This window comes from Dysidea avara, chromosome 5 (genome assembly GCF_963678975.1).
Source record: "Dysidea avara chromosome 5, odDysAvar1.4, whole genome shotgun sequence".
NCBI lineage: Eukaryota > Metazoa > Porifera > Demospongiae > Dictyoceratida > Dysideidae > Dysidea > Dysidea avara.
This window is the reverse complement of record NC_089276.1, coordinates 14,289,803-14,302,152: the sequence shown is the minus strand read 5'-3', so window position 1 is coordinate 14,302,152 and position 12,350 is coordinate 14,289,803. Positions and strand designations below refer to the sequence as shown.

At 37.7% G+C, this 12,350-nt stretch overlaps 1 protein-coding gene across 1 annotated transcript in view; it reads left to right on the top strand.

The window, feature by feature from the left end:
• Window positions 1-3,277: 3,277 nt before the first annotated feature.
• The window catches only part of LOC136256622 (uncharacterized), a 43,617-nt gene continuing 34,544 nt past the window's right edge, over window positions 3,278-12,350 (top strand). The window contains exons 1-9 of the mRNA XM_066049599.1: window positions 3,278-3,342; window positions 3,431-3,497; window positions 4,755-4,851; window positions 5,194-5,245; window positions 5,298-5,388; window positions 5,446-5,677; window positions 6,311-6,492; window positions 6,950-7,087; window positions 7,652-7,791. Of these exons, the coding sequence (XP_065905671.1) occupies window positions 3,300-3,342; window positions 3,431-3,497; window positions 4,755-4,851; window positions 5,194-5,245; window positions 5,298-5,388; window positions 5,446-5,677; window positions 6,311-6,492; window positions 6,950-7,087; window positions 7,652-7,791 (1,042 nt within the window). The 5' untranslated portion in view covers window positions 3,278-3,299. The remainder of the gene's footprint in view (window positions 3,343-3,430; window positions 3,498-4,754; window positions 4,852-5,193; window positions 5,246-5,297; window positions 5,389-5,445; window positions 5,678-6,310; window positions 6,493-6,949; window positions 7,088-7,651; window positions 7,792-12,350) is intronic.

Below are 12,350 nucleotides of genomic sequence, written 5' to 3'. Positions count from 1 at the left end.
AAGGGCCAGAAACCTTCTGATGAGTTGCTACAGATTTTAAATATAAATTAATTTTCTACAGACTGACTGGGCTACAGGCTTCATTTTTGTGTCACTTCAGCACCTGACAGGTGCCTACTGCAGTATGCATCGTGTATGCATCATGGACTTACCTTTGTGTCCCATTTCTTCTTGCTTACAATGCAAGGTGTTGATTTGTACTTTCTGGAAAGACAGGCATCACTAGCATTCAACTAGGTGTTCCAATTCAACACTAATGTCTGGAACAATGTGGCACTGACACAACAAACTCGAAGGATGGAGTTGGGGTAGTTACTTCAGAAAAGTAACTAGGTACTAGTTACTTTTATCCCATGTAACATAGTTACAGTTATACCAGTAGTTACTTTTTAAAATGTAACTAAGTATCTAGTTACTAGTTACTTGCATAAATAAGTTATGCTTGTTTATTAACTTTTGTAATATGATTATTTTGCCCAGAGCAAAGGAGAAGAGAAAGAATTATATGGACACTTTCTGAAAATAACAATTCTGTAGTCTTTTCAGCTCAGTTTCAACTATTATGTACACAGAAAGTGTTTACTTAATGTGGCTGTAGCACAAAAATTGAGGTGCTCTTGCTTTTAAAGCATGATACTACCTATATTGTTACAATGTAATTATTGTGGCTTAGTTACTTTCCAGGCAGTTGTAACTAGTTAGAAGTTACTAGTTGCAAAGCAAGTAACATATTATGACTTAACTGTGTTCTGATTTAATGGAAGTGTATATAATCCACAAATGGCAGATCCTGACAAAGTAGAAGTTGTGTTGTTTGTTGATGGTGGAGATGTTGTGATGTACTATGAAGCCTGATCCTGTTGGAAAAGGAAATGAAACCGTTGGTAGAACATGATATCCGAAAGCTCAAAAAGTATACAATAGTGGGAAAAGTTCAAGTTTGAGGAGTCTGGTAAATTGTGTAAGATATACTTTATGGATCATCTTGAAGAAGTCCTATAGTAGGTTTTTGATGTCTGTACACCAGAAGGGGAGCAATACATGGGTTGAGACCTGATTCACCCGAAACTTCTGGTTAAAGGATAAATGGAAGCTTATGAGTTAAAAGTAGAGTGGATGTTGTACTCCAACTTGTGGAGGTTATACTCTGTCATAACTGTTCATCAGGAGGTATCCTAATGTGCCAAAGCACTGCAAAAGGTAGTGTTCACTGTCAATGACTGCATTAGGTACGTAGATATTCATGAACATGATGAAGAGAAGTGGACCAAGGATATTGCCTTGGGGTATATACCCCAGATTATATATTCCCAAGATTTGAGAGATAAGAGATTGAAAAAAGGTTGCTGCCCCAACAGGGCCAACACAGGTCAGGGTGAAAAAGTTCTAATATCAAAAGTGATGGCCAGGAAATGGCTGCAATGATGTTAATGTCAATCAAATGATTAGTGATCATTTTAAAATGATTAGTATTATTGCAGCCATGTCTTGGCTGCCATCTTTGATTTCACAGCTTCTCTCACTCTGGCCTTCTTAGGGAGCACACCTTTTTTTCACAGCTTGATTGTTTTTGGTATAGATATCACTTCTTTAGTCCCAAAGCCAGCCATAAGCTGCAGGACTTTACTTGGTTTTTTTTTAAACTTTACTGCTAAAACTTTAATATTTTCATGTACCAAAAGGGTAATTTGTAATAGAGTTCCTGTAGAACTCTCTACAGAGCTACTAGTTTGTAGCTCATCATGAACTCTACACTGGGTAACTTGTAAAGTAGCTGAACTCACTACATAGTGACAACTTCTAAGTAGCTGGACTCTCTGCTGGGTTGTAATCTATGCAGGGGGGCTTGTTACGTATAGCCTCTACAGGGTGACTTGTAATGTGGCTGAACTCTCACACACACCAACAGACAGACACAAACACAACACGTACATACTTCAAGCCTCACATACATCATGACGACATGCATACTAACACCCAACCCATCGTCTGAAGTGGCCATCATGGTAAAACATTTTACTTACTAAAGCATGGGCTATACACTCCTACATCAGGTATTCTATTATGATTTGCTAGTTTCAACATGATGCAACTCTAATTGCATTCATGCAGAGACAAATCCCCATCTACACACATGTTAAAATTCTTTAGCTTCAGTGCAGAAAGAAATTCACCAGTCTTGGTAACACACACATCCTGTAATAGTCTACTGGTCAGTTGCCAACACCCAACCCATCGTCTGAAGTGACCATCATGATAAAACATTTTACTTACTAAAGCATGGGCTATGCACTCCTACATGACATCAGGTATTCTATTATGATGTGCTAGTTTCAACACGATGCAACTCTAACTGCATTCATGCAGAGACAAAATCCCCATCTATGTACATGTTAAAATTTTTTAGCTTCAGTGTGGAAAGAAATTCACCAGTCTTGGTAACACACACATCCTGTAATAGTCTACTGGCCATTTGCCAACAATGAAACAATAATTCAATCAAGTACCAACCACCACACATACTGAAGGATCAGATGGTCCATTGGTAATTCCCTTTAGTGTGATAGTGATTGGCTTCATCATGAATGGAGTCAACATGATGATGATGATGGACTCAAGGTAGTAGCCCATTGAACGAGACATGTTACAGTCATGGATGCCTACCAACACACCTGGCTTGTAATACAAAACCAGTACTGTGCATGCCGAGTCATGTTGCAGCTTGTAGTTGTTATGTACATACACTCTCTGCAGATCACAGATAATTTATTTTGTTCTCTTTTAAATAGCTACATATGTTCTTACAGGCTGCAAACTGTTGCCTGACTACTTTGAGATACAGTAGCTAGCTATATAGCTACATAAGTTTAAAGAATTACCAAAGTAAGTTTTAGGAAGATAAGGCAGATTCACCAAAATCCATACTATGTACATACGTACGTAGTAACATCTTTAATTGTCTGCCGTGTAAAAGATTTCTTTTGTTAATGTAATTAAAACTTACCCTATCTGTACCACATCCGTTGACCGTCAGTTGCCCGCGGCTTCCAACTGATTCTTGCAGAGGTGATTTGTGGTCATGGTTGAAGGCTTAGTCATGCTCACTCTAATTCTGCTAGCTGGTTTTGTGGGTACGTTCGTAACTGTAAACTGTCTCTCTAGCTGCAAAGCAAGAGCTGTATAGGGTATTGTTTATTTGGCGAGTATTTTTATTTGGCGGAAATCAGCTTTTAGCCACTCCCACAGTGTCACGAGTTTAGTATAGGCACCCGGGAGAAGGCGCGCGGACGGCTCCCAAGATGTGGCTGAAACTCGCTTTGATAGTAACAGTGGGCTTTGTCGGTGGGTCTCGATTGTGTATGCAACATTGGGTTGGGTGATGCACTTTTGTTCAGCGCTTCATTACGCATATTCATGTTTGTGTACACAGCCACCAGCCAGGCGCAACTGGAATTCAGCGATGATTTTGAAACCAGCACGTTACTTTCTAGAAACTGGTAAGAGTGTAGCTAGCTAGTATTACTTGTGTATGTCATTCAGTTGGGTAGAACATTGCCCCACCCACTAGATACGCCCTACTAAATCTGTGACCTAGTCCCTGGAACTGTTGTATGCTATATTATATGCAGTAATATCAACATATTGATAGCTATGCATTCCAGACCGATTTTTAAATTTTGAAAAAATAGATAGAGTGTTGATTGCCAATCTCAGAAATATATTTGTTTGGTTCGACTTAGCTCTTTGGCATGCACAGTGCTTTAAAACTGGAAAAGGTACATTATTTTGCTCTGATTGATTGATTGATTTTTTATTTAAGCTCAAATATTCGGCATAGCCGTTGCTCTGTACATTTTAATGTCACAATTGAATTAGGAAGCCATCTAGCAACCTGCAGTGTACTTGAAACTGCAGTTGCTTCTAGCTGCAAGTTTGTACATGTAATAAGAGTATTGGATCTCATGCAGCGGTCTTTGTGTGCTTTGTGGTGAGCAAATATGTTTTACCTTTCTGCATACTTGTCAATACAATGGTGTATATCCATATATAGGCAAGTGGCTATCTCAAGTAAGTAAAAGATAGTGTTAAAGGTAAACAACTAAAGTGGAGGTGTCACAATGATGCAACAATGAGTTGTGGTTTCAATTATGACACTGTTATGCTGACTTTCAAGTTGTCATACTTATGAGTTTGTGACACAACCATCAGAAAATTGTTTCTTAGCTGAAAATCACTAACCTGAGTAAAGTAACTATGTACTTTAAAGTTTCAAAGTATTCTGAATCTGCATGCATTACAAGGTTTTTAAAAGATTACAAAATGACACAAAGCTTACTTAAATGTAACGCACACAGTAAAAGTAAGATTTCCATGATGAGAAGGTGCAAGCCCCTTACGTACAGTGCTTATGTGCTCTGTACACAAACAAAATATTTGAGATTACTACAAGGGCCAGGTGACTGTAATATATAGTGATCAGGCTTTACAATTACTTCACAGTATGTGTATGGTTCTTTATCATTAGGATTGTAATTTTGATAAAGTATATTGTAGAACATTTAAAAGCCAAGTGACAAACAACATTGTGTATTTACATGGAGTTACAGGAGTAGCTATGAAACTACACAAAATAAATTCAGTAGAACATCTATTAGTTGCATAACAATGATCATGAGATCATTAATTACAGGTGTATATAGCTAGTATAGGAATGGCATGAGAACTGGTGATTACATATTTTTTGTTTTGTGTAGGCAAAATGGAGCAGGATACAATTTAGGGAGTAGCACTTGTGGTTCAATTGCTTCTGGTAACTCGATTGTGTTTGATTCATCAACAGATCGTTACCTGGTAATAATCAGTTATTGTGCTCTTTTACGTGTGTTCGGTCTTCATCACATGATGAGTAATATTTTATGCACTATACTATAGTCAGTTTACATCACTTGAGCCACCACTAAAAACCAGTAAGGGGTGATCATAAGTATTTTTGTACCGGAACAATTGTGCTTTTATGTCAAAAAATAGTTATGTCCCTGAATTCGGCCCACTTTTGAGCAAACAGTTCTTGCATATAAAGAGCTTCATGGCTTTACTAAACGTGCTGGCAGCTGGTTCAGACAAGCATGAACTGACTATACAAGTCAAGTGCAAGCATGTTTCTTAATTAAGTGTGATACTTTTGCTATTTAGACATCACAGCCAATCAACACCACTAATGCAATTGGACTGCAGTTTGTTTTTGGTATGTGTGTAAAGGTTTAGACCAACTATAAATATTTGATAATGATGTACAGGTAATAGTGGGTGTGGAACAGACTCCAGCCTATATCCAGTGTACTTGGAATACAGTATTGGAGATACCAGTTACCTCCTTACTGTACTGAGGTACAGAGTTTATCATAATGGAATGTTAATTATGAGTGTCAAATTACACCTCTGTAGAACCACATCCTCTCCTGACCTTTACACAGTTCAGCTACCATCACTTGCTCGGGCTGAAGGTGTCCAGTTCTCCTGGACACAAGCAAGTAATTTTCAGGCTAATGAAGCAGTCTGGCAATTGGACAATGTTGCTATGCTGTTTGCCAACCAAATAAATACAGCATTACTTGACACCTTCACAAGACCAGCACTATCAAGTTCTGTGTTGTTTTACTCATCAGGAACTATCGAGGTCAGTTTGGTTATTGTTATAGATGCTTGCATGGGCATGCGTACACCACAAAGTTCTGATTCTTATCATTAGTAGTATAGTACAATTTTAATGTGATGAGTTCACAGTATTGGGACAATTACTTTTAAAAGTAACTCGTTACATATTACATATTACTTGCAACTGAACTATTTAGTTACATAATAAAGTAACTATAATAATATTACATTTTGTGTCCACAGCCTTAAGCTGTCACATATGAAACTACCACCTTTTCACGTGACATGATTGTGTTGTTGGACAATGTGCAAATCTTGGTTATAAATAAGAAGCTGGTGAATAAGCTTCATTCAGTAGGCTTCGTTGCTTTGTTGTGGCTAGGTGTTACTCAGTGGATTACTAACGAGATGAGTAACTTTGTTACTTGTAGTAATAATATTACATAATATTAGACTCGTTATAGTAACTTCATTACTTAGGTAACATGTTACATTTGTAAGTAAAGTAACTTGAGTTATATTACCTGTTTTTATAGCATATTTCGTTATATTACTTTGTTACCACAAAAGTAATAATTATTATGTAACGCATTATCTCCAACACTGTGAATTCAAATTGTTCTTATAAAGAACATACTTTCCACGATCATTACAGGCTAGTGTGTGTGGTGTTGATGATGAAGGATTAGTGTTTACTGGCAGTAGTGGATCACCATCAGAGTATGTGTTAACTCCACCATTTTCATTTGGATCTAACAGTCAGTCAGAAGTGTGTTCAGCTCCTTGTCTTTGTGGACCAGGTGGATATGGTGATGATTTTGACTCTGCCTCTTACAGGTAAATACATTGATAGTGCCTGTTGGAAGTAGTGCACTAGTATATACAGTGTATAATATTATGCTTTTACCAATGTAAATTGTTATTTAGCTAGACAAAATTGATATAAATTGTTTCCCTGGCTTCAAATAGTCATCTGGCAACACGCCAATATTGGTCATGTGTATTATGGTTCGTAATCGCTGTGTTTATCTGTAGTAGAATCTGGTTTGAATAAAACATAAGGCTATGGTGGAACACTTGCATATCGTGAGATATGTGTGGGCCTCTTTGATCCCACCAAAATCGGTGGTATCAGCAAAGTAGTGGCACCCAGAAGAAATCACCATTGTGCAAATTGTCCCCCTTATGGATTATAAATAACTATACATCCATACATGTCAGACGTGTATAAATTCCTTTAATAGCATCAGCATATGTATGTTAAACATGCTGTACCACATAACTGTGTTTGTAGCTACCTTCTTTGGGAGAGAGTCATCGGTGGTCGGGTGCAAGGCTCACTGTGCAGCACAACAGCTAATCCAATCCTGTTATTCAACACTGATGTGACTACTGAACTTGTGACTGTACCATTGAACCTTACTGATGTTAGGTAAGCTCCGGTTACATGTGAGTATGCATGTGAAGTGTATTTACCAATGTACTATAGTCTGAATGTTCGCTTAAAAACTTAAACTAGTAAATCCAAACATGAACTGACAAACAATTTGGCTCATTAAGTGTGAGTAGCTGAGCCCACATTGTTTGGGGGACTTAAGTTGCATAGAAACCATATCAACACATTGTAAGTGTGTTAGAAAACTACCAAGTAAAAGAGATGGAGCGTGGGCTAAAAAACATGCAAACTGTTCTCCTAGCTTCAAACCTTACTGTGTTGGGAATAACATAATACATTATGTAAAGGTAATGTAACATGCTATATTTCTTAAACTGGTGAATATATAGTTACTTTACAATAGTAATGTGTTACTGAAATAATACAATACTGGTGCATTGCAGTAATATTTTTACAGCACCTAACCAAGTACTACAGCATTTATAATATTGTTATGTAACCAAGTACAGTAGTAATGTATTGTGTGCCACTGTAATATTATTACTTTTACATTTTAACAACTCATCTTCGAAATAATCTATTTCACTATTGTTTTTCCAGGGTTATGAGTTTTGATCTTCAAATAGCTGGTACGCTACTTAATGGTACATGTACTCCACTGAATGCAGGAAATGTTGTTTTGTCCTATCGTATTGGGACAAACAGACAATGGAAAGTTATTGAAGAGTATTCTTCAGTAGGTAAGTATTGCCATAGAGTAAATTATGGAAGGAAGAGGGTAGGCAAGGCATGTGTGTCAAATGGCAGGTTGGTCACAGTACAGCAATTCAGGATACCAATATATTAGATGGCTGCTATATATGTCAGTGTTAATAATAGAATTTAAAAAATTGTTAATTTAGAAATGGAAGTAGGGATTAAGCGATAAAAACTACTGAAACAAGTGATTTGAATGATGGCAACTATTACAACATAGCTTTGTGGGGAAATCCTTACATTGGCATCTCACCACCTCACCATATATGTTCAATGCCAAAGTAGGAAATTCCCCACAAAGCTATGTTGTAATAGTTGCCATCATTCAAATCACTTGTTTCAGTAGTTTTTATCGCTTGATCCCTACTTCCATTTCTAAATTAACAATTTTTTTAAATTCACTAGTTTGTTAACTTTTTTTTGGTATAGGTATATAGCTATGGCTGCTCTGGCACTGACTGCTCTATTAGAGTATCTCGATCTTGCTGCTTGCTTTATGCAAGCTGCTCAATTACTAAATTGAAAGGCATGCAGGGTTTCTATCTCCTGTTTTCTACAATTAGTTACAGCTGGACCATTAATAATGGGCGTGGTCCACTGATCGTTAAGTACGAGCGCGCGCTCTGATTGATAAGGGCGTGGCAGTGTGTTATTATTGCGCTTACTTCGCTAGGCTGTTTGATCGCTTTGCAAGTGTTGCTATACAGGCATCTACTTGCCCTTACAGTACGGAATCCGTTATTAGTTTTGTGGCGTCCGAATACGGCTGCTCTAAGGAAAGTGTCGATACGAATTATTAACGCCTCCGTGACTGGAAAAGAAGAAGACGATCCGTAATTGAAGATAAAAGGAAAGGCAAAGCGCAGAAGGCAGACACTCGTCGGAACCCGAAAAGGCACATCCCAGCAGCGAGTTAAATATTGTGGCAAAGAATGGTGATCCTTCGCTGCTTCGTTTGGCCTGTAGCCTTGCGAATGTGGTCAGGCTGGCAGGCAGACGAAAATTTCTGTTTTAGCAAATTTTTTAGAAATAAAATTCCAGCACTTTTCTAGTCGTTTCCTGATATATAACGCTAGAAATAAAGTTAGAAACTTGAAGACTCTTTAGTAAAAGGTTTATTTGCTGCGTGAGATATTTCTAGGATGATTTTTGAGGGATTGAAATTTGAGGCGCGCGCCAAATCCACCCGGATCCCTACTTAAACAGTACTATCGTACTGTTTGATGATTACTATAATTCATCATTAAAATTTATTAGTATTAACATTGATTTTACAACTTTTTCACCCAGGAATTTGTAGGTAGCACCCTCCTTTCACAGGTTGGCTGTTTTGTGTGGATAATACAATAGCTATGCGCAAGCAAACAAATTATAATGGAAATTATTGGTATCGGTTATGTCACAGGAAAAAGGGACCAGGCAAAAATGGGCTAACCAGGCCATTTTTGGCAACTACAATTGGTCTACCTGGATCAAATTTGGTCAGCCAAAAGTGGTCCTGGTTAGACCATTTTTGGATGCAAAAAAATAGTCTGGCCAGACCAAAATCGGTCCAGTTACTTTTATTGTTACCTGGCTATATAGGCAGAAGTGTAAATCACATTCCCATTTTTAAACTGACTTTGTCATGCATGCATTTTTCAATACTTAACTAGTTAAGGCTACTACAATGAGATAACTTGTTTCTCATCAACCGCCCACATCAAATTTTCTTGTGTACATGTGAACTCATTATTGCAGATTCAGACATTACTCGTGAGTTTTTTCACTACTGTGCTGGTTCCAATGCTTTCTAGAGCATCAACAACCACTGAGGCACCATCAGTGAGTGCTATATGAGAATATTAGCATTAGTACCGTGACCTTCCCTATGTCTACGAATGGGTTATCATCTCTAAGAGTCATAGTAGCTCTAGCGTTTCTTTTGTTACAAGCCTGCAGCAACCCCTCCCCTAATAGACTAATCAGCCTGCAGATGCTAGCTAACACGGCATCGGCAGCTTCTGCTTGCTGCTGCTGCTGAAGATATGCCACCCCAAGACTGCATGGTGAAGGTACTAATTACTGTGGAGTTCTCTTAAAGGACTCTCTGATTTAGAAAGCCTTGTTATTACTGTGGTGAAGAAGCTGAAGTATATTTGAATTCTGAACTGCACGCCAAACACCTAAAATTCTAAAATAAAAAGGTAGACCATTATTATTGGTTTTGTCATAGATTCTCCAGTGTAGCTATAGTAGTAGCTACATTAAACTTCTGCAATTTATATGACTTAAAAAATAATGAGATAACCCTCCCACCCGCATGTGTGATTCTATGAGAAGCTGATGAGAAACAAGTAATCTCATTGTAGTGGCCTAAACAAGGATACAACCATATAGCTACTTTTACCAACCGGAATTAACCATTCATGGTAGCAACATTCTGGGTAATTTGCAACTGATATCTATTAACTCTTGCTATTAATCGTCAGCGAGTTTCAAAAAGTGGTATATAGCTATGCAGTACACAATTTTTAAACAGGAGCTATTCGCAGTAGTGATCATTCGGCACCACTGCATGCATACCAATGCAATGTGCTAGCTATCATGACATTCACAGTTCTCTTGCATGGTAATGCTAAACTGTTAGAGGACTATCAACATCTGTGAAATGTCTCACTAGCTCAACTGTAGATCTTAGAGCCACGTCCCATGCACAGATAAGATCATCCCAACCCATAATATATGTGGTGATTCACTAGCTGACTGCTCGGCATTCATTTTCAAGCCAACTAATGATGGCAGTTATGAATTATAATCATTCTTTCACACTTTATAAACTACAGTACATACCAGTAGAACCTCAGTTATCAGAACCCCTTGGAATCAGGGATGGTCCATAAGTCTGAAAAGTCCACATCTCTGAAACTGTGTATAAACAACCTTAAAATTGCATAAAGAATTTTTTTTTTAAATTTCAGTATCAAACAGTATGGAAGTACTGTTCAAGTAGGGATTCCCCAAAAATGACATACGCCACCTAAAATTCTGCCTTCAAAAATCATCTTAGAGACATCTTATGCCACAAAAATCACCTTTACGGAATAATATTAGTCCATCTAACATGAAATGCAGCATTAAAAACAAGAAAAGACTTACCGGTGACCGGATATAGAATTTTTTTTAAATCGCCAAAACTTGAAATTTGGTCTGCCTGCCTCACTCACTCACTCACTGCCTGACTACAGTCACAAGCCTAGAGGCCAAACAAAGCAGTGCATGGCCACCATTTTACGCCACAATAACAAACTCACCAGTGGGATGTGCCTTTTGGAGTTCCGACAAGTGTAGGCCCTCTGCGCCTTGTCATTTTTCAGTATCTTCTGTTTGTCTTCTTCTTCTTCTTCATCCAACGAAACCATATCAAGGCATTAATTTTCCGTATCAACACTTTCTTTCAGCAGCATAATTAAATGCCACAGCGGGCTGGATTTCAGAAGCGCTTCAGTCCTGGTGCCACTACAAGAGGTAATATTACTTTACTAGCTAGATATCTGCATAGCGATTGGGATCCCAGTCACGATAGGTTCATGACCACACCGATCAAATAAAGATCTAGATGGACTAATAGCGATAATGTATGGAGACCGCACCTCTTAACAATCTAGCTATTTACTTAACAGTAAACAAGATGACCTTACCCCTTATAAGTCTAGCTAGCTGCACACCTCCTGGTTGACTCGAGATACTCTAATACAACAGTCATGTGTGATATTCTAATACAACAGTCACAAGTTACACTGTAACTAGCTGTTCTACAACAAAAACTAAACAAACTAGCATTTTAAAATGAAGTATATAGGGATCTATGCAATAAAAAGTAGTGAAACAAGAGATGGATGATGGTATTACAGCATAGCTCGGTGGGAAAGTCCCTACTTTGGCACAGAACTTAAAATTAAAATACTAGTTATCAACTACCCTAATAGAACAGTCAATATTCTAATAGAGCAGTCATTTCCGTAGTTTGGTTAACCGAGAATCCGGATAAGTGGGGTACAGATAACTGAGGTTCCACTGTATATGGATTAATAAAGTAAGCAGATATGTTCTATGAAGTTTGAGATAAAATTGCTTGCAATCCTATAGTATATATATATTTATGCTCACTGCGAGATCTATAGAAGATGAAGCAGGAGTGTGTCTAGAAGAGAGGGAGAGCCCAAGCTAAATATGTTCTGCCTACAAGCATTTGTAGCTAACCTATTACCTATATTCCTATGATATCTAACCCAGACCAATTTACTGGACCAAGTTCGGTTGTTAGAATTGATACGGGCAGACCAACTAAAAGTTGATCTTGTCAGACCACAATTTTAGTTACAGGTATTGGTAGGTATATTTCTGTATGAGTGGAACACTAGACTATACCTGCCCTGCATGAATGACTTTGTTTTATTATTTTATATGCTCAACTTTGTGACTAAAACACTAAAAATTGTACTAAAATATGGTGAGTATGGCTTCAGAATGTAGATTACTGAAATGACATCTATCATGTATT